At 41.5% G+C, this 24,247-nt stretch overlaps 1 protein-coding gene across 1 annotated transcript in view; it reads right to left on the reverse strand.

Moving 5' to 3' along the window:
• The window catches only part of sei (potassium voltage-gated channel seizure), a 924,474-nt gene that overhangs the window by 206,337 nt on the left and 693,890 nt on the right, over positions 1–24,247 (reverse strand). The window contains exon 22 of the mRNA XM_071664734.1: positions 11,678–11,900. Coding sequence (XP_071520835.1) covers positions 11,678–11,900 — 223 coding nt within the window. The remainder of the gene's footprint in view (positions 1–11,677; positions 11,901–24,247) is intronic.

Here is a 24,247-nt window from a genome sequence, read left to right on the forward strand (position 1 = left end):
TACATACACATCCAATAACGCAAATATACATAGCTATACATCTCAATGTATACATATGTATACACACACAGACAAATACATATATACACATGTACATAATTCATACCTTCTGCCTTTATTCACTCCCATTGCCACCCCGCCACACATGAAATAACAACCCCCCTCCCCCCTGCATGTGCGTGAGGTAAAGACAACAAAGGCCACATTTGTTCACACTCAGTCTCTAGCTGCCATGTATAATGCACTGAAACCACAGCTCCCTTTCCACATCTAGGCCTGACAGAACTTTCCATGGCTTACCCCAGACGCTTCACATGCCCTGGTTCAATCCACTGACAGCACATCAACCCCGGTATATCACATTATTCCAATTCATTCTATTCCTTGAATGCCTTTCACTCTCCTGCATGTTCAGGCCCCGATCACTCAAAATCTTTTTCACTCCATCTTTCCACCTCCAATTTGGTCTCCCACTTCTCCTCGTTCCCTCCACCTCTGACACATATATCCTCTTGGTCAATCTTTCCACACTCATTCTCTCCATGTGACCAAACCATTTCAAAACACCCTCTTCTGCTCTCTGAACCACACTCTTTTTATTACCACACATCTCTCTTACCCTGTTATTACTTACTCGATCAAACCTCACACCACATATTGTCCTCAAACATCTCATTTCCAGCACATCCACCCTCCTCCGCACAATTCTATCTATAGCCCATGCCTCGCAACCATATAACATTATTGGAACCACTATTCCTTCAAACATACCCATTTTTGCTTTCAAAGATAATGCTCTCGACTTCCACACATTCTTCAAGGCTCCCAGAATTTTCGCCCCCTCCCCCACCCTATGATTCCCTTCCGCTTCCATGGTTCCATCCGCTTCCAAATCCACTCCCAGATATCTAAAACACTTCACTTCCTCCAGTTTTTCTCCATTCAAACTTATCTCCCAATTGACTTGACCCTCAACCATATTGTACCTAATAACCTTGCTCTTATTCATATTTACTCTCAACTTTCTTCTTTCACACACTTTACCAAACTCAGTCACCAGCTTCTGCAGTTTCCCACATGAATCAGCCACCAGTGCTGTATCATCAGCGAACAACAACTGACTCACTTCCCAAACTCTCTCATCCACAACAGACTGCATGCTTGCCCCTCTTTCCAAAATTCTTGCATTCACCTCCCTATATATATCCCTGGGGATAGGGGAGAAAGAATACTTCCCACGCATTCCTCACGTGTCGTAGAAGGCAACTAAAGGGGACAGGAGCGGGGGGCTAGAAACCCTCCCCTCCTTATATTTTAACTTTCTAAAAGGGGAAACAGTACAAGGAGTCACGCGGGGAGCGCTCATCCTCCTTGAAGGCTCAGATTGGGGTGTCTAGATGTGTGTGAATGTAACCAAGATGAGAAAAAAGGAGAGATAGGTAGTATGTTTGAGGAAAGGAACCTGGACGTTTTGGCTCTGAGTGAAACGAAGCTCAAGGGTAAAGGGGAAGAGTGGTTTGGGAATGTCTTGGGAGTAAAGTCAGGGGTTAGTGAGAGGACAAGAGCAAGGGAAGGAGTAGCACTACTCCTGCAACAGGAGTGGTGGGAGTACGTGATAGAGTGTAAGAAAGTAAACTCTAGATTGATATGGGTAGAACTGAATGTGGATGGAGAGAGATGGGTGATTATTGGTGCATATGCACCAGGGCATGAGAAGAAAGATCATGAGAGGCAAGTGTTTTTGGAGCAGCTGAATGAGTGTGTTAGTGGTTTTGATGCACGAGACCGGGTTATAGTGATGGGTGATTTGAATGTAAAGGTGAGTAATGTGGCAGTTGAGGGAATAATTGGTATACATGGGGTGTTCAGTGTTGTAAATGGAAATGGTGAGGAGCTTGTAGATTTATGTGCTGAAAAAGGACTGGTGATTGGGAATACCTGGTTTAAAAAGAGAGATATACATAAGTATACGTATGTAAGTAGGAGAGATGGCCAGAGACCATTATTGGATTATGTGTTAATTGATAGGCGAGCGAAAGACAGACTTCTGGATGTTAATGTGCTGAGAGAAGCAACTGGAGGGATGTCTGATCATTATCTTGTGGAGGCGAAGGTGAAGATTTGTAAAGTTTTTCAGAAAAGAAGAGAGTATGTTGGGGTGAAGAGAGTGGTGAGAGTAAGTGAGCTTGGGAAGGAGACTTGTGTGAGGAAGTACTAGGAGAGACTGAGTACAGAATGCAAAAAGGTGAGAACAAAGGAGGTAAGGGGAGTGGGGGAGGAATAGGATGTATTTAGGGAATCAGTGATGGATTGCACAAAAGATGCTTGTGGCATGAGAAGAGTGGGAGGTGGGCAGATTAATAAGGGTAGTGAGTGGTGGGATGAAGAAGTAAGATTATTAATGAAAGAGAAGAGAGAGGCATTTGGATGATTTTTGCAGGGAAATAATGCAAATGAGTGGGAGATGTATAAAAGAAAGAGGCAGGAGGTCAAGAAAAAGGTGCAAGAGGTGAAAAAGAGGGCAAATGAGAGTTGAGGTGAGAGAGTATCATTAAATTTTAGGGAGAATAAAAAGATGTTTTGGAAGGAGATAAATAAAGTGCGTAAGACAAGTGAAGAAATGGGAACTTCGGTGGAGGTGGATAATGGGGAGGTGATAACAAGTAGTGGTGATGTGAGAAGGAGATGGAGTAAGTATTTTGAAGGTTTGTTGAATGTGTTTGATGATATAGTGGCCGATATAGTGTGATTTGGTCGAGGTGGTGTGCAAAGTGAGAGGGTTAGGGAGGATGATTTGGGAAACAGAGAAGAGGAAGTGAAAGCTTTGCGGAAGATGAAAGCCGGCAAGGCAGCGGGTTTGGATGGTACTGTAGTGTAATTTATTAAAAAATGGGGTGACTGTATTGTTGACTGGTTGGTAGGGTTATTTAATATATGTGTGATTCATGGTGAGGTGCCTGAGGATTGGTGGAATGCTTGCATAGTGCCATTGTACAAAGGCAAGGGGGACAAAGGTGAGTTGTCAAATTACAGAGGTATAAGTTTGTTGAGTGTTCCTGGGAAATTATATGGGAGGGTATTGATTGAGACGGCGAAGGCATGTACAGAGCATCAGATTGGGGAAGAGCAGTGTGGTTTGAAAAGTGGTAGAGGATGTGTGGGTTAGGGGTTTGCTTTGAAGAATGTATGTGAGAAATACTTAGAAAAGCAAATGGATTTGTATGTAGCATTTATGGATCTGGAGAAGGCATATGATAAAGTTGATAGAGATGCTCTGTGGAAGGTTTTAAGAATATATGGTGTGGGAGGCAAGTTGTTAAAAGCAGCGAAAAGTTTTTATCAAGGATGTAAGGCATGTGTATGTGTAGGAAGAGAGGAAAGTGATTGGTTCTCAGTGAATGTAGGTTTGTGGCAGGGATGTGTGATGTCTCCGTGGTTGTTTAATTTGTTTATGGATGGGGTTATTAGGGAGGTGTATGCAAGAGTTTTGGAAAGAGGGGCAACTATGCAGTCTGTTGTAGATGAGAGAGATAGGGAAGTGAGTCAGTTGTTGTTCGCTGATGATACAGTGCTGGTGGCCGATTAATGTGAGAAACTGCAGAAGCTGGTGACTGAGTTTGGTAAAGTGTGTGAAAGAAGAAAGTTGAGAGTAAATGTGAATAAGAGCAAGGTTATTAGGTACAGTAGGGTTGAGGGTCAAGTCAATTGGGGGTAAGTTTGAATGGAGAAAAACTGGAGGAAGTGAAGTGTTTTAGATATCTGGGAGTGGATTTGGCAGCTGATGGAACCATGGAAGCAGAAATGAATCACAGGGTGGGGGAAGGGGTGAAACTTCTGGGAGCCTTGAAAAATGTGTGGAAGTCGAGAATATTATCTCGGAAAGCAAAAATGGGTATGTTTGAAGGAATAGTGGTTCCAACAATGATGTATGGTTGCATGTGGGCTATGGATAGAGTTGTGTGGAGGAGGGTGGATTTGCTGGAAATGAGATGTTTGAGGACAATATATGGTTTGAGGTGGTTTGATCGAGTAAGTAATAATAGGGTAAGAGAGATGTGTGGTAATAAAAAAAGAGTGTGGGTGGGAGAGAAGAAGAGGATGTTTTGAAATGGTTTGGTCACATGGAGAGAATGAGTGAGGAAAGATTGACCAAGAGGATATATGTGTCAGAGGTGGAGAGAATGAGAAGTGGGAGACCAAATTGGAGGTGGAAAGATTGAGTGAAAAAGATTTTACGTGATTGGGGCCTGAATATGCAGGAGGGTGAAAGGCATGCAAGGAATAGAGTGAATTGGAACGATGTGGTATACTGGGGTCGATGTGCTGTCAATGGATTGAACCAGGGCATGTGAAGCATCAGGGGTAAACCATGGAAAGTTCTATGGGGCCTGGATGTGGAAAGGGAGCTGTGGTTTCAGTGCCTTATTACATGACAGCTAGAGACTGAGTGTGAACGAATGGGGCCTTTGTTGTCTTTTCTAGCGCTACCTCGCACACATGAGGGGGGAAGGGGGTTGTTATTTCATGTGTGGTGGGGTGGCGATGGGAATGAATAAAGGCAGACAGTATGAATTATGTACATGTGTATATATATATATATATATATATATATATATATATATATATATATATATATATATATATATATATATATGTGTCTGTGTGTGTATATGTATGTATACGTTGAGATGTATAGGTATGTATGTTTGCGTGTGTGGACGTGTACGTATATACATGTGTATGTGGGTGGGTTGGGCCATTCTTTCGTCTGTTTCCTTGCGTACCTCGCTAACGTGGGAGACAGCGACAAAGCAAAATAAATAAATAAATAAAATATATTTATTTATTTTGCTTTGACGCTGTCTCCCGCGTTTGCAAGGTAGCGCAAGGAAACAGACAAAAGAAATGGCCCAACCCACCCCCATACACATGTATATACATACACGTCCACACACGCAAATATACATACGTATACATCTCAATGTACACATATATATACACACACAGACACATACATATATACCCATGCACACAATTCACACTGCCTGCCTTTATTCATTCCCATCGCCACACATGGAATACCGTCCCCCTCCCCCCTCATGTGTGTGAGGTAGCACTAGGAAAAGACAAAAAAGGCCCCATTCGTTCACACTCAGTCTCTAACCGTCATGCAATAATGCCCGAAACCACAGCTCCCTTTCCACATCCAGGCCCCACACAACTTTCCATGGTTTACCCCAGACGCTTCACATGCCCTGATTCAATCCACTGACAGCACGTCAACCCCGATATACAACATTGATCCAATTCACTCTATTCCTTGCCCGCCTTTCACCCTCCTGCATGTTCAGGCCCCGATCACACAAAATCTTCTTCACTCCATCTTTCCACCTCCAATTTGGTCTCCCACTTCTCCTCGTTCCCTCCACCTCCGACACATATATCCTCTTGGTCAATCTTTCCTCACTCATTCTCTCCATGTGCCCAAACCATTTCAAAACACCCTCTTCCGCTCTCTCAACCATGCTCTTTTTATTTCCACACATCTCTCTTACCCTTACTTTACTTACTCGATCAAACCACCTCACACCACACATTGTCCTCAAACATCTCATTTCCAGCACATCCACTCTCCTGTGCACAACTCCATCCATAGCCCATGCCTCGCAACCATACAACATTGTTGTAAACACTATTCCTTCAAACATACCCATTTTTGCTTTTCGAGATAATGTTCTCGACTTCCACACATTCTTCAAGGCTCCCAGGATTTTCGCCCCCTCCCCCACCCTATGATTCACTTCCGCTTCCATGGTTCCATCCGCTGCCAGATCCACTCCCAGATATCTAAAACACTTTACCTCCTCCAATTTTTCTCCATTCAAACTTACCTCCCTATTGACTTGACCCTCAACCCTACTGTACCTAATGACCTTGCTCTTATTCACATTTACTCTTAACTTTCTTCTTTCACACACTTTACCAAACTCAGTCACCAGCTTCTGCAGTTTCTCACATGAATCAGCCACCAGCGCTGTATCATCAGCGAACAACAACTGACTCACTTCCCAAGCTCTCTCATCCACAACAGACTTCATACTTGCCCCTCTTTCCAAAACTCTTGCATTCACCTCCCTAACAACCCCATCCATAAGCAAATTAAACAACCATGGAGACATCACACACCCCTGCCGCAAACCTCCATTCACTGAGAACCAATCACTTTCCTCTCTTCCTACACATACACATGCCATACATCCTCAATAAAAACTTTTCACTGCTTCTAACAACTTGCCTCCCACACCATATATTCTTAATACCTTCCACAGGTATATATATATATATATATATATAATATATATATATATATATATATATATATATATATATATATATATATATATATATATATATATATATATATCCTTCCTTCTTTTGGAAAATTAAAAAAAAAAACGAGAGGGGAGGATTTCCAGCCCCCCATTCCCTCCCCTTTTAGTCGCCTTCTACGACACGCAGGGAATACATGGGAAGTATTCTTTCTCCCCCTATCCCCGGGGATATTCCCTCAAAGGCCCAGTCCTCTGTTCCTAACGCTACCTCGGTAATGCGGGAAATGGCGAATAATATGAAAGGAAAAAAGAAAAAAGAAAAAAAAAAAAACATATATATATATATATATATATATATATATATATATATATATATATCCACAGAGCATCTCTATCAACTCTATCATACTCACATACATTCTTCAAAGCAAACACCTGATCCACACATACTCTACCACTTCTGAAACCACACTGCTCTTCCCCAATCTGATGCTCTGTACATGCCTTCACTCTCTCAATCAATACCCTCCCATATAATTTACCAGGAATACTCAACAAACTTATACCTCTGTAATTTGAGAACTCACTCTTATCCCCTTTGCCTTTGAACAATGGCACTATGCACGCATTCCGCCAATCCTCAGGCACCTCACCATGAGTCATACATACATTAAATAACCTTACCAATCAGTCAATAATACAGTCACCCCATTTTTTAATAAATTCCACTGCAATACCATCCAAACCTACTGCCTTGCCGGCTTTCATCTTCCGCAAAGCTTTTACTACCTCTTCTCTGTTTACCAAATCATTTTCCCTAACCCTCTCAATTTGCACACCACCTCGACCAAAACACCCTATATCTGCCACTATATCATCAAACACATTCAACAAACCTTCAAAATACTCACTCCATCTCCTTCTCACATCACCACTACTTGTTATCACCTCCCCATTTGCGCCCTTCTCTGAAGTTCCCATTTGCTCCCTTGTCTTACGCACTTTATTTACCTCCTTCCAGAACATCTTTTTATTCTCCCTAAAATTTAATGATACTCTCTCACCCCAACTCTCATTTGCCCTCTTTTTCACCTCTTTCACCTTTCTCTTGACCTCCTGTCTCTTTCTTTTATACATCTCCCACTGAATTTCATTTTTTCCCTGCCTCTCTCTTCTCTTTCACTAATAATCTTACTTCTTCATCCCACCACTCACTACCCTTTCTAATCAACCCACCTCCCACTCTTCTCATGCCACAAGCATCTTTTGTGCAATTCATCACTGATTCCTTAAATACATCCTATTCCTCCCCCACTCCCCTTACTTCCATTGTTCTCACCTTTTTCCATTCTGTACTCAGTCTCTCCTGGTACTTCCTCACACAAGTCTCCTTCCCAAGCTCACTTACTCTCACCACCCTCTTCACCCCAACATTCACTCTTCTTTTCTGAAAACCCATACAAATCTTCACCTTAGCCTCCACAAGATAATGATCAGACATCCCTCCAGTTGCACCTCTCAGCACATTAACATCCAAAAGTCTCTCTTTCGCGCGCCTGTCAATTAACACGTAATCCAATAACGCTCTCTGGCCATCTCTCCTACTTACATACGTATACTTATGAATATCTCGCTTTTTAAACCAGGTATTCCCAATCACCAGTCCTTTTTCAGCACATAAATCTACAAGCTCTTCACCATTTCCATTTACAACACTGAACACCCCATGTATACCAATTATTCCCTCAACTGCCACATTACTCACCTTTGCATTCAAATCACCCATCACTATAACCCTGTCTCGTGCATCAAAACCACTAACACACTCATTCAGCTGCTCCCAAAACACTTGCCTCTCATGATCTTTCTTCTCATGCCCAGGTGCATATGCGCCAATAATCACCCATCTCTCTCCATCAACTTTCAGTTTTACCCATATTAATCGAGAATTTACTTTCTTACATTCTATCACATACTCCCACAACTCCTGTTTCAGAAGTACTGCTACTCCTTCCCTTGCTCTTGTCCTCTCACTAACCCCTGACTTCACTCCCATGACATTCCCAAACCACTCTTCCCCTTTACCCTTGAGCTTCGTTTCACTCAGAGCCAAAACATCCAGGTTCCTTTCCTCAAACATACTACCTATCTCTCCTTTTTTCATATCTTGGTTACATCCACACACATTTAGAAACCCCAGTCTGAGCCTTCGAGGAGGATGAGCACTCCCCGTGTGACTCCTTCTTCTGTTTCCCATTTTAGAAAGTTAAAAAAAATACGAGGGGAGGATTTCTGGCCCCCCGCTCCCGTCCCCTCTAGTCGCCTTCTACGACACACAAGGAATGCGTGGGAAGTATTCTTTCACCCCTATCCCCAGGGATAATATATATATATATATATATATATATATATATATATATATATATATATATATATATATATATATATATATATACATACACACACATATGCACATATACACACACACACATATACATATATATACATATGAAAAATGTAAGAAATAATTTAGAAAACTGAAACTTCTAGCTTGAAATGAAATGAAAAAATGAATGTCACAAAATGGTTCAACCTCTGGCTATGGAAAAGGGAAATGTATAATTTATTTACACAAACGTCAATAGTACTTCTCATCAATTTAACCACTGTATCAATAAGCTCTGTGGAAGGTATTAAGAATATATGGTGTGGGAGGCAAGTTGTTAGAAGCAGTGAAACGTTTTTATCGAGGATGTAAGGCATGTGTACATGTAGGAAGAGAGGAAAGTGATTGGTTCTCAGTGAATGTAGGTATGCGGCAGGGGTGTGTGATGTCTCCATGGTTGTTTAATTTGTTTATGGATGGGGTTGTTAGGGAGGTGAATGCAAGAGTTTTGGAAAGAGGGGCAAGTATGAAGTCTGTTGTGGATGAGAGAGCTTGGGAAGTGAGTCAGTTGTTGTTCGCTGATGATACAGCACTGGTGGCTGATTCATGTGAGAAACTGCAGAAGCTGGTGACTGAGTTTGGTAAAGTGTGTGAAAGAAGAAAGTTAAGAGTAAATGTGAATAAGAGCAAGGTTATTAGGTACAGTAGGGTTGAGGGTCAAGTCAATAGGGAGGTAAGTTTGAATGGAGAAAAACTGGAGGAAGTAAAGTGTTTTAGATATCTGGGAGTGGATCTGGCAGCGGATGGAACCATGGAAGCGGAAGTGGATCATAGGGTGGGGGAGGGGGCGAAAATTCTGGGAGCCTTGAAGAATGTGTGGAAGTCGAGAACATTATCTCGGAAAGCAAAAATGGGTATGTTTGAAGGAATAGTGGTTCCAACAATGTTGTATGGTTGCGAGGCATGGGCTATGGATAGAGTTGTGCACAGGAGGATGGATGTGCTGGAAATGAGATGTTTGAGGACAATGTGTGGTGTGAGGTGGTTTGATCGAGTAAGTAAAGTAAGGGTAAGAGAGATGTGTGGAAATAAAAAGAGCGTGGTTGAGAGAGCGGAAGAGGGTGTTTTGAAATGGTTTGGGCACATGGAGAGAATGAGTGAGGAAAGATTGACCAAGAGGATATATGTGTCGGAGGTGGAGGGAACGAAGAGAAGTGGGAGACCAAATTGGAGGTGGAAAGATGGAGTGAAGAAGATTTTGTGTGATCGGGGCCTGAACATGCAGGAGGGTGAAAGGAGGGCAAGGAATAGAGTGAATTGGATCGATGTGGTATACCGGGGTTGACGTGCTGTCAGTGGATTGAATCAGGGCATGTGAAGCGTCTGGGGTAAACCATGGAAAGCTGTGTAGGTATGTATATTTGCGTGTGTGGACGTATGTATATACATGTGTATGGGGGTGGGTTGGGACCATTTCTTTCGTCTGTTTCCTTGCGCTACCTCGCAAATGTGGGAGACAGCGGAAAAAAAAAATATATATATATATATATATATATATATATATATATATATATATATATATATATATATATATATATATATATATATAAATATATTCATTTTTTATCATTTAGGTGTTAGTGGACTTTGCCTAATTTATATTACACTGTAAGTGACAAGTCACCCCTAGAAAGGATTTACTATTACTAGCGCAGTCTCATCAAAGGCCTTCTCCTTCCAAAGAAGTATTTCCCTGCTACTTGAAGCAGGTCAGCCTCAGGCTACAGGAGCCCCTGAAAAGGGATCCTGGGTAACACTAAGATTCCCTCTTAAAAGTCTTGGAGTAATTACAAATAAAAAAATATATAAATGAAAGGGCTTCAGAAGCAGGGGAGAGCTTATATTTTCATTCTGCTAAATAAGCTTTCTTTTGCATGACTTTTTTCTTGAAAATGTATGCTTTGATAATCAACAGACGGTCTATAAACAAATATTACATCTTTCATAGCTCTTCACTCATCTTGAGTAACATGGAGTCTAGCTGGAGGGTGAATAAATGGCCAACCTCACACAAAGATCTCTTTCAACTATGCATGCATCTTGAATTTCAAAGAAAATTGGTTTTTATCAGAAGAGAGACTTTCTTGAAGCAAGGCATAGGTGAGATTAAGGTTACGATTATCATTCCACCCAACCCATGTTTTCTCCATTATGGATGAATTCACTAATTCTGTGGTTGAGTGGTCCAAAGTAGAGATTCTATGTTGTTAGTTAGAGAAGGCTTTGTAAGTAGGGGATAGTTTACATCCACAATGTCGTTACAAAAATAGATAACAGCAACCAGTCATTTTGGTTTTTCATTAGTTATTGTTCATTTAATGGTTAGGGTTACCACCTAGCTGTGCAATTTATTATTTCTTGGCAAGATAGAAAAAATGTTATACCTTACATTCAATCCTCTCTAAGCTCAGAAAAGTATCTCGTCACAACTCTTATCTGAAAATTCAAGATGTTTGCCTCTACTTTTTACAAAAAATGCTTAGTGCTAATTCATCTTTAAGAAAGTGTAGAAGCTAATCCATACACACCTGATTTTTTCCAATAAAGTATCTTGAAAACAGCATATGCTTTACTCTTATTAGCTAACTCAATGTCCTTAAGAATGGGACATGTTATTTCAATGCAAAATCCGACTCAGATAAATTAGCTAAACTCTCAGCAAGCAAGTCAACACCAACTACTCTGCAAAGTCAATGTGTATCTTTATCTGGGATTCTAAATTGATTATCATGATATATACAATAAATGACTTTGTGACCTGAAATACGAAATATCCCTATCAACCAGTTATTTTACTATTTGTGCAAGCAAGAGGAAATTATCCTGAAAAGAAACCTGTAAATATTATCCTTACATATACGTCTCTTTTGTGGCAGCTTATCCTTACAGTCTTGTTTACCTGTGTTAGATCCGAGGGTTGGGATTGGCTGCGTGGTGGAGATGGCCTAAGGGCATCTGGATCCAGGTCTGGTGTTAGGGGCATGGAAGGGCACTGTCTGGTGGAAGCCCCTACACCCCCTCGTCCTGGTCCACTGCCAGTTCCGAGGGCTCCACTCACTTCCCGAAAGTCCAGACCTTGATGTGTAGAACTTTCATTTGAGTGACCTAACAAGTCCTCCACCCTGTAAGCATATGACAACATCATTATAGAAAAACTAGGTGATGTAAATGGTACATAATCATTATCATTACAGAGGCAAGGAACTTATTGATATGATACACAAAGATCACTAAGTTGATACCAGCAATTAGATAATAGGCATTAGTATAGAAAATATGGAGTTACTTCTTTAAACAAGTTACATATTGATTTATCAAAAAAGTGTAAAGGTCACATGAACTACTAATGCAATTCAGCCTTTGTTGATATTTCCATTATTAGAGTCAGGTGTTGATGGACTTTGCTTGCAAGTGGTTGAGTTACTGGAAGTACAGTCTCATCAAAGAACTTCTCACTCCAAAGAAGTTTAGCCTACTATTGGAAATAATATATAAATAAATAAAAATTCATTGAATTTAAGAAGTCATGCAGGTGAAAATACACAGTTGAGATATTCAAGATATTACAGAACTAGGTCTTAATAGTAACTGCCTAATTGATCAAAAGAGAACTTAGGATCAAAGTAGGGCTAGATATTTCCACACTTTTCACATGTACATAAGTGAGATATATGTGCAGTCAGAGTGATAGATATATGAGAAGTCTTACAGAGTACATACTATGGTTTATACATTATACACTTAATGATCATTAGTTGAACATTGAGTGATGAATATTCATAGTAATATAGTAGCTCACATATTGCATCGCTTAACCAAGAGAAAACTGTTTATGGATTGTTTATGACTCTGATATTGGCAGGGGCAGCAGTGATCTGTATGAGCTCTGAGTTCAAGTCGATTATGACGATGGACAACGGTTGAGGTTAGAGGTCTTGTTGATGGGGGTGTATTAGTAATTTATCGCCAAATTTCCTTGTGAGCTGCTGGTGTTAGTTGGAGAGGGTGGACAGGTTCAGCATGATGAGGGACTCTTGGTATATGGTTGTATGATAGGCCCAGGATGATTCTATATGCTTTTGTCTGCACTCTTTCCATCTGGTCTCTATTTATAGCTGTATGTGAAGAGGACCAGACTGGGGGGGCATAGGTGAGCTTGACTAGAGTGATGATGATACAGACATTCCTGAGCTCAGATGATGGGATGCCTAGTAATCTCAGTTGGAGGAACATTTGATAATAGTGCTGATATTCTTCCAGTTTAAACCATCATCCATAGTGATACCAAGAAGTTTGAAGTGTCTGACTATCTGGAGGACATCAGGGCCTAGTGTTATGTCAGGTGGCAGGATGTTGTCAGGCTGATATTCATTATCACAGTCTTGGTAACACTGATGGTGACATCATTGGCTGTAGTCCACACCTGAAGGTTGCTGATGATGTCCTAAAAAGCACTAAGTCAAGAGAGTTTTTGATAATGGTGCTAAATGCAGGGTTGTCTACAGACTTCCAGTGGTGGTTTATGTCCCTGAGGGTATCATTAATAAAGATGAGGAAGAAGAGCAACCCTCTCTTGGTGCCCTGTGGGACACAGCACATGAAGGGTCGTATGATAGCACATAAAGTAGTACAGCCATGGGCTGCAGGAGCCTTTAGAAAGGTCCTACATAACACCAGGATTCTTTCATAGAAATTGTTCCTAGGGTAATTATGATGAATAATTGTGTTAATAATATCTGTTTTGTGCATTGTTAATACAGCATATGGACAGACCATTCTGTATGTCATTCTTTATCTTTTATTTCCTTATGCAGTATTTATGTGCAGTTTCTCTTTTCCTGAAGCATGAGATCCTCTAGTTCATTATCTATTTCTTTATGTAGTTTCCTATAATTCATAAAAATAAGTTCATCTAAAATTTTCCTTTTACCATGCAACATTGCTTTGCATTCTTATCTATCAACTTCTTATCAGGGGAGTTGAGAACATGATGTAAAATCCCAAGGTAGAAAAAAAAATCTTAATAAACATTATACTTGGACTTGAACAATACACAGCAAGCTCTTCCTTGTATTCAATACCACAAGAAGTATTATCTTTCTTTACTATACTTGATCACCATTTCCCGCATTAGTGAGGTAGCACCAGGAAGCAAAGAAAGAAAGACCCATGTAGTGAAAATTAAATGTCTTGTTTCATTCACTGTTAATGTACTTCATAACAAACCCAAATTTCATCACACCCTTCCATACCCTTACATGAGCCATTTTGTCATACTCCACCCCTTACTGTGGTAAGTCATTTGCTTTAATTTTAATAAGTCCACAGACTGTGTTGTGTCACAAAAACCTAATAAGGTGAAAATAACATTAAAACTTAACAGCCAAAATGCCTATAGTATGTTACATACAACAGTATAAACTTAACCCTTTTGCCCTTTTGCTGCATTTTTGATTTTGAGGGGGTAGTACCCTCAGAAGTATTAATTATCCACAAAATAAGGAAATTAGTGATGACATAAGAAAAGGGAGTTGCTGAATCAAAAGGAAGATGGCCAGAGTATTTTGAAAAACTGATGAATGTGGGAGAAAGTGAGGCAGCAGTTGTTACATGCTTGGAAATGGGGGATGGAAGGGAGAGGACACAGGTGTAAGGGTGTATAGCAAAAATGGAGGTAAAAAGGGCAATAATGAGGGTGAAGGCTGGAAAGGCACCTGGAGCGGATGGGTCTATCGATATGCTGAAGTACAGAGAAGAAAGTATGATAGCGTTAATGCATCTGATACAGAATTTAGCATGGAAACAGAAGGTTGTGCCTGAGGATTGGGTGAAAGGTATTACTGTTCCTTTATTCAAAGAAAAAGGTGCTACCTAACACACTATATATTCTTAAAGACATTCCACAGGGTATCTCTATCAACCTTATCATACGCCCTCTCCAAATCCATAAATGCCACATACAAAGTGAGTCACAGGGTGGGGGAGGGGGTGAAGGTTTTGGGAGTGATGAAGAATGTGTGGAAGGAGAAAATTTTATCTTGGAGAGCAAAAGTGGGTATGTTTGAAGGAATAGTGGTTCCAACAATGTTATATGGTTGCGAGGCATGGGCTATAGATAGGGTTATGGGGAGGAGGGTGTATGTGTTGGAAATGAAATGTTTAAGGACACTATATGGTGTGAAGTGGTTGTTCGAGTAAGTAATGAAAGGGTAAGAGAGGGTGTATTGTAATGGTTTTATCACATGGAGAATGAGTGAGGAAAGATTGACAACAGGATATATGTGTCAGAGGTGGAGGGAATGAGGAGAAATGGAAGACCAAAATAGAGGTGGAAGGATGGAGTGAAAAAGATTTTGAGCAATCAGGGCCTGAACATACAGGAGAGTGAAAGGCGTGTAAGGAATAGAGTGAATTGGAACGATGTGGTATACTGGGGTCGATGTGCTGTCAAAGGATTGAACCAGGGCCTGTGAAGCATCTGGGATAAACCATGGAAAGTTTTGTGGGGGCCTGGATGTGGAAAGGGAGCTGTGGTTTTGGTGCATTACACATGACAACTAGAGACAGTGTGAATGAATGTGGCCTTTGTTGTCTTTTCCTAGCACTACCTTGCGTGCGTGTGTGGCTGGGTGGCGACAGGAATGGATGAAGACAGCAAGTATGAATATGTATATGTCTGAGTATGTATATTTATGTATATGTTGAAATGTATAGGGATATATATGTGGGCGTGCATGTATATACATGTGTATGAGAGTGGGTTGGGTCATTCTTTTGTCTGTTTCCTTGCGCTCCCTCGCTAACGTGGGAGACAGCAACAAAGTATAATAGAAAATATATATATATATATATATATATATATATATATATATATATATATATATATATATATATATATATATATATATATTTTTTTTTTCTTTTTTTTTTGTCGCTGTCTCCCGCGTTTGCGAGGTAGCGCAAGGAAACAGACGAAAGAAATGGCCCAACCCACCCCCATACACATGTATATACATACACATCCACACATGCAAATATACATACCTACACAGCTTTCCATGGTTTACCCCAGACGCTTCACATGCCCTGATTCAATCCACTGACAGCATGTCAACCCCGGTATACCACATTGATCCAATTCACTCTATTCCTTGCCCTCCTTTCACCCTCCTGCATGGGAGACCAAATTGGAGGTGGAAAGATGGAGTCAAAAAGATTTTGAGTGATTGGGGCCTGAACATGCGTGCAAAGAATAGAGTGAATTGGAATGATGTGGTATACCGGAGTCGACGTGCTGTCAGTGGATTGAACCGGGGCATGTGAAGCGTCTGGGGTAAACCATGGAAAGTTTTGTGGGGCCTGGATGTGGAAAGGGAGCTGTGGTTTTGGTGCATAATCCATGACAGCTAGAGACTGAGTGTGAACGAAAGTGGCCATTGTTGTCGTTTACCCCAAACGCTTCACATGCCCTGGTTCAATCCACTGACAGCACGTCGACCCCGGTATACTACATCGTTCCAATTCACTCTATTCCTTGCACGCCTTTCACCCTACTGTATGTTCAGGCCCCGATCACACAAAATCTTTTTCACTCCATCTTTCCACCTCCAATTTGGTCTCCCACTTCTCCTTGTTCCCTCCACCTCCGACACATATATCCTCTTGGTCAATCTTTCCTCACTCATTCTCTCCATGTGCCCAAACCATTTCAAAACACCCTCTTCTGCTCTCTCAACCACGCTCTCTTTATTTCCACACATCTCTCTTACCCTTACGTTACTTACTCGATCAAACCACCTCACACCACACATTGTCCTCAAACATCTCATTTCCAGCACATCCATCCTCCTGCGCACAACTCTATCCATAGCCCACGCCTCGCAACCATACAACATTGTTGGAACCACTAGTCCTTCAAACATACCCATTTTTGCTTTCCGAGATAATGTTCTCGACTTCCACACATTCTTCAAGGCTCCCAGGATTTTCACCCCCTCCCCCACCCTATGATCCACTTCTGCTTCCATGGTTCCATCCGCTGCCAAATCCACTCCCAGATATCTAAAACACTTTACTTCCTCCAGTTTTTCTCCATTCAAACTTACCTCCCAATTGACTTGACCCTCAACCCTACTGTACCTAATTACCTTGATCTTATTCACATTTACTCTTAACTTTCTTCTTTCACACACTTTACCAAACTCAGTCACCAGCTTCTGCAGTTTCTCACACGAATCATCAACCAGCGCTGTATCATCAGCGAAAAACAACTGACTCACTTCCCAAGCTCTCTCATCCCCAACAGACTTCATACTTGCCCCTCTTTCCAAAACTCTTGCATTCACCTCCCTAACAACCCCATCCATAAACAAATTAAACAACCATGGAGACATCACACACCCCTGCCGCAAACCTACATTCACTGAGAACCAATCACTTTCCTCTCTTCCTACACGTACACATGCCTTACAGCCTCGATAAAAACTTTTCACTGCTTCTAACAACTTGCCTCCCACACCATATATTCTTAATACCTTCCACACAGCATCTCTATCAACTCTATCATATGCCTTCTCCAGATCCATAAATGCTACATACAAATCCATTTGCTTTTCTAAGTATTTCTCACATACATTCTTCAAAGCAAACACCTGATCCACACATCCTCTACCACTTCTGAAACCACACTGCTCTTCCCCAATCTGATGCTCTGTACATGCCTTCACCCTCTCAATCAATACCCTCCCATATAATTTGCCAGGAATACTCAACAAACTTATACCTCTGTAATTTGAGCACTCACTCTTATCCCCTTTGCCTTTGTACAATGGCACTATGCATGCATTCCGCCAATCCTCAGGCACATCACCATGAGTTATACATACATTAAATAACCTTATATATATATATATATATATATATATATATATATATATATATATATATATATATATATATATATATATATATTATCTCGGAAAGCAAAAATGGGTATGTTTGAAGGAATAGTGGTTCCAACAATGTTCTATGGTTGTGAGGTTGGGCTATGGATAGAGTTGTGCGCAGGAAGGTGGATGTGCTGGAAATGAGATGTTTGAGGACAATATGTGGTGTGAGGTGGTTTGATCAAGTATGTGATAATAGGGTAAGAGAGATGTGCGGTAATAAAAAGAGTGTGGTTCAGAGAGCAGAAGAGGGTGTTTTGAAATGGTTTCGTCACATGGAGGGAATGAGTGAGGAAAGATTGACCAAGAGGATATATGTGTCAGAGGTGGAGGGAATGAGGAGAAGTGGGAGACCAAATTGGAGGTGGAAAGATGGAGTGAAAAAGATTTTGAGTGATTGGGGCCTGAACATACAGTAGGGTGAAAGGCGTGCAAGGAACAGAGTGAATTGGAACGATGTAGTATACCGGGGTCGACGTGCTGTCAATGGATTGAACCAGGGCATGTGAAGCGTTTGGGGTAAACGACAACAATGGCCACTTTCGTTCACACTCAGTCTCTAGCTGTCATGTATTATGCACCAAAACCACAGCTCCCTTTCCACATCCAGGCCCCACAAAACTTTCCATGGTTTACCCCAGACGCTTCACATGCCCCGGTTCAATCCACTGACAGCACGTTGACTGCGGTATACCACATCATTCCAATTCACTCTATTCTTTGCACGCATGTTCAGGCCCCAATCACTCAAAATCCTTTTCACTCCATCTTTCCACCTCCAATTTGGTCTCCCACTTCTCCTCGTTCCCTCCACCTCTGGCACATATATCTTCTTTGTCAATTTTTCCTCACTCATTCTTTCCATGTAATCAAACCATTTCAAAACACCCTCTTCTGCTCTCTCAACCACACTCTTTTTATTACCACACATCTCTGTTACCCTTTCGTTACTTACTCGATCAAACCACCTCACACCACATATTGTCCTCAAACATCTCATTTCCAGCACATCCACCCTCCTCCACACAACTCTATCTATATCCCATGCCTCGCAACCATATAACTTTATTGGAACCACTATTCCTTCAAACATACCCATTCTTGATTTCCAAGATAACGTTCTCAACTTCCACACATTTTTCAACACTCCCAGAACTTCCGCCCCCTACCCCACCCTATGATTCACCTCCGCTTCCATGGTTCCATCCGCTGCCAAATACACTGCCAGATATCAAAAACGCTTCATTTCCTCCAGTTTTTCTTCATTCAAACTTACCTCCCAATTGACTTGTCCCTCAACCCTACTGTACCTAATAACCTTGCTCTTATTCACATTTACTCTCAGCTTTCTTCTTTCACGCACTTTACCAAACTCAGTCACCAGCTTCTGCAGTTTCTCATCCGAATCAGCCACGAGTGCTGTATCATCAGCAAACAACAACCGACTCACTTCCCAAGCTCTCTCATCTACAACAGACTGCATACTAGCCCCTCTTTCCAAAACTCTTGCATTCACCTCCCTAACAACCCCATCTATAAATGAATTTAACAACCATGTAGACATCACGCCCCCCCTGCTGCAAACCAACATTCACGAGGAACCAATCACTTTCCTCTCTTCCTACACGTACAAATGCCTTACATCCTCGATAAAAACTTTTCACTGCTTCTAACAACTTGCCTCCCACACCATATATTCTTAATACCTTCCACAGAGCATCTCTATCAACTCTATCATATGCCTTCTCCAGACCCATAAAATGCTACATGCAAATCCATTTGGTTTTTTTTAAGTATTTCCCACATACATTCTTCAAAGCAAACACCTGATCCACACATCCTCTACCACTTCTGAAACCACACTGCTCTTCCCCAATCTGATGCTCTGTACATGCCTTCATCCTCTCAATCAATACCCTCACATATAATTATCAGGAATACTCAACAAACTTATACCTCTGTAATTTGAGCACTTACTTTTATCCCCTTTGCCTTTGTACAATGTCACTATGCGTGCATTCCGCCAATCGTTAAGCACCTCACCATGAGTCATACATACATTAAATAACGTTACCAACAATTCAACAATAAAGTCACCCCCTTTTTTAATAAATAACACTGTAATACCATCCAAACCTGCAACCTTGCTGGCTTTCATCTTCCGCAAAGCTTTTACTACCTCTTCTCTGTTTACCAAATCATTCTCCCTAACCCTCTCACTTTGCACACTACCTCGACCAAAACACCCTATATCTGCCACTCTATCATCAAACACATTCAACAAACCTTCAAAATACTCACTCCATCTCCTTCATACATCACTGCTACTAGTTATCACCTCCCCATTTGCCCCCCTCACTGATGTTCCCATTTGTTCCCTTGTCTTACACACTTTACTTTCCTCCTTCGAAAACATCTTTTTATTCTCCCTGACATGTATTGATACTCTCTCACCCCAACTCTCATTTGCCCTCTTTTTCACCTCTTGCACCTTTCTCTTGACCTCTTGCCTCTTTCTCTTATACATCTCCCACTCATTTGCATTTTTTCACTGCAAAAATCATCCAAATGCCTCTCTCTTCTCTTTCACTAATAATCTTACTTCTTTATCCTACCACTCACTACCCTTTCTAATATGCCCACCTCCCATGCTTCTCATGCCACAAGCATCTTTTGCGCAAGCCATCACTGCTTCCCGAAATACCTCCCATTCCTTTCCCACTTCCTTTACGTCCTGTGTTCTCACCTTTTTCCATTCTGTACTCAGTCTCTCCTGGTACTTCTTCACACAAGTCTCCTTCCCAAGCTCACTTACTCTCACCACTCTCTTCACCCCAACATTCTCTCTTCTTTTCTGAAAACCTCAACAAATCTTCACCTTCGCCTCCACAAGATAATGATCAGACATCCCTCCAGTTGCAGGTGAAGATTTGTAGAGGTTTTCAGAAAAGAAGAGAGAATGTTGGGGTGAAGAGGGTGGTGAGAGTAAGTGAGCTTGGGAAGGAGACTTGTGTGAGGAAGTACCAGGAGAGAATGAGTACAGAATGGAAAATGGTGAGAACAAAGGACATAAGGGGAGTGGGGGAGAAATGGGATGTATTTAAGAAAGCAGTGATGGCTTGTGCAAAAGATGCTTGTGGCATGAGAAGCGTGTGATGTGGGCAGATTAGAAAGGGTAGTGAGTGGTGGGATGAAGAAGTAAGATTGTTAATGAAAGAGAATTGAGAGGCATTTGTACGATTTTTGCAGGGAAATAATACAAATGAGTGGGAGATATATAAAAGAAAGAGGCAGGAGGCCAAGAGAAAGGTGCAAGAGGTGAAAAAGGGGGCAAACGAGAGTTGGGGTGAGAGAGTATCATTAAATTTTAGGAAGAATAAAAAGATGTTTTGGAAGGAGGTATTATAATAAAGTGCAGAAGACAAGGGAATCAATGGGAACTTCAGTGAAGGGGCTAATGGGGAGGTGATAAGTAGTGGTGATGTGAGGAGATGGAGTGAGTATTTTGAAGGTTTGTTGAATGTGTCTGATGATAGAGTGGCAGATAAAGGGTATTTTGGTTGAGGTGGTGTGCAAAGTGAGAGGGTTAGGGAGAATGATTTGGTAAATAGAGAAGAGGTAGTATAAGCTCTGCGGAAGATGAAAGCCGGCAGGCAGCGGGTTTGGATGGTATTGCTGTGGAATTCATTAAAAAAGGGGGTGACTATTTTGTTGACTGGTTGGTAAGGTTATTTAATGTATGTATGGCTCATGGTGAGGTGCCTGAGGATTGGTGGAATGCTTGTATAGTGCCATTGTACAAAGGCAAAGGGGATAAAAGTGAGTGCTCAAATTACAGAGGTATAAGTTTGTTGAGTATTCATGGGAAATTATATGTGAGGGTGTTGATTGAGAGGGTGAAGGCATGTACAGAACATCAGATTGGGTAAGAGCAGTGTGGTTTCAGAAGTGGTAGAGGATGTGTGGATCAGGTGTTTGCTTTGAAGAATGTATGTGAGAAATACTGAGAAAAGCAAATGGATTTGCATGTAGCATTTATGGATCTGGAGAAGGCATATGATAGAGTTGATAGAGATGCTCTGTGGAAAGTATTAAGAATATATGGTGTGGGAGGCAAGCTGTTAGAAGCAGTGAAAAGTTTTTATCGAGGATGTAAGGGATGTGTACATGTAGGAAGAGAGGAGTGTGATTGGTTCTCAGTGAATGTAGGTTTGTGGCAGGGGTGTGTGATGTCTCCATGGTTGTTTAATTTGTTTATGGATGGGGTTGTTAGGGAGGTGAATGCAAGAGTTTTGGAGAGAGGGGTAAGTATGCAGTCTGTTGTGGAAGAGAGAGTTTGGGAAATGAGTCAGTTGTTGTTTGCTGATGATACAGCACTGGTGGCTGATTCATGTGAGAAACTGCAGAAGCTGGTGACTGAGTTTGGTAAAGTGTGTGAAAGAAGAAAGCTGAGAGTAAATGTGAATAAGAGCAAGGTTATTAGGTACAGAAGGGTTGAGGGACAAGTCAACTGGGAGGTAAGTTTGAATGGAGAAAAACTGGAGGAAGTGAAGTGTTTTAGATATATGGGAGTGGATTTGGCAGCGGATGGAACCATGGAAGTGGAGGTGAATCATAGGGTGGGGGAGGGGCGAAAGTTTTGGGAGTGTTGAGGAATGTGTGGAAGTTGAGAACATTATCTTGGAAAGCAAAAATGGGTATGTTTGAAGGAATAGAGGTTCCAACAATGGAGGATGGTGTATGTGCTGGAAATGAGATGTTTGAGGACAATGTGTGATGTGAGGTGGTTTGATCGAGTAAGTAATAATAGGGTGAGAGAGATGTGCGGTAATAAAAAGAGTGTGGTTGAGAGAGGAGAAGAGGGTGTTTTGAAATGGTTTGGTCACATGGAGAGAATGAGAGAGGAAAGATTGACAAAGAGGATATATGTGTCAGAGGTGGAGGGAACGAGGAGAAGTGGGAGACCAAATTGGAGGTGGAAAGATGGAGTGAAAAAGATTTTGAAAGATCGGGACCTGAACATGCAGGAGGGTGAAAGGCGTGCAAGGAATAGAGTGAACTGGAACGATGTGGTATACCGGGGTCGATGTGCTGAAAATGGATTGAACCAGGGCATATGAAGCGTCTGGGGTAAACCATGGAAAGTTCTGTGGGGCCTGGATGTGGAAAGGGAGCTGTGGTTTCGGTGCATTATTACATGACAGCTAGAGACTGAGTTTGAACGAATGTGGCCTTTGTTGTCTTTCCCTAGCGCTACCTCGCACAGATGAGCGGGGAGGGGGTTCATATTTCATGTGTGATGGGGTGGCAATAGGAATGAATAAAGGCACACAGTATGAATTATGTACATGTGTATATATGTATATGTCTGTGTGTGTATATATATGTATACGTTGAGATGTAGAGGTATGTATGTTTGCGTGTGTGGACATGTATGTATATGCATGTATATGTGGGAGGGTTTGGCCATTCTTTCATCTATTTCCTTGCACTACCGCGCTATCATGGGAGACAGCGACAAGGCAAAATAGAATAAAAAATGAATATACATATATATATATTGGAAAGGATGACAATTTTGCGCATGATCAAGATATTCCTATGAGTCCAAGGGGAAAATGAAACACGATAAGTTCCCAAGTGCACTTTCGTGTAATAATCACATCATCAGGGGAGACACAAGAGAGAAATATAAGTCAATTTATATACATCGAAGAGATGTGAATAAGAGCAAGGTTATTAGGTACAGTAGGGGTGAGGGTCAAGTCAATTGGGAGGTGAGTTTGAATGGAGAAAAACTGGAGGAAGTGAAGTGTTTTAGATATCTGGGAGTGGATCTGTCAGCGGATGGAACCATGGAAGCGGAAGTGGATCATAGGGTGGGGGAGGGGGCGAAAATTTTGGGAGCCTTGAAAAATGTGTGGAAGTCGAGAACATTATCTCGGAAAGCAAAAATGGGTATGTTTGAAGGAATAGTGGTTCCAACAATGTTGTATGGTTGCGAGGCGTGGGCTATGGATAGAGTTGTGCGCAGGAGGATGGATGTGCTGGAAATGAGATGTTTGAGGACAATGTGTGGTGTGAGGTGGTTTGATCGAGTAAGTAACGTAAGGGTAAGAGAGATGTGTGGAAATAAAAAGAGCGTGGTTGAGAGAGCAGAAGAGGGTGTTTTGAAGTGGTTTGGGCACATGGAGAGGATGAGTGAGGAAAGATTGACCAAGAGGATATATGTGTCGGAGGTGGAGGGAACAAGGAGAAGAGGGAGACCAAATTGGAGGTGGAAAGATGGAGTGAAAAAGATTTTGTGTGATCGGGGCCTGAACATGCAGGAGGGTGAAAGGAGGGCAAGGAATAGAGTGAATTGGAGCGATGTGGTATACCGGGGTTGACGTGCTGTCAGTGGATTGAATCAAGGCATGTGAAGCGTCTGGGATAAGCCATGGAAAGCTGTGTAGGTATGTATATTTGCGTGTGTGGACATATGTATATACATGTGTATGGGGGGGGGTTGGGCCATTTCTTTC

The sequence above is a fragment of the Panulirus ornatus genome, chromosome 9 (assembly GCF_036320965.1).
Source record: "Panulirus ornatus isolate Po-2019 chromosome 9, ASM3632096v1, whole genome shotgun sequence".
Taxonomy (NCBI): Eukaryota; Metazoa; Arthropoda; class Malacostraca; order Decapoda; family Palinuridae; genus Panulirus; species Panulirus ornatus.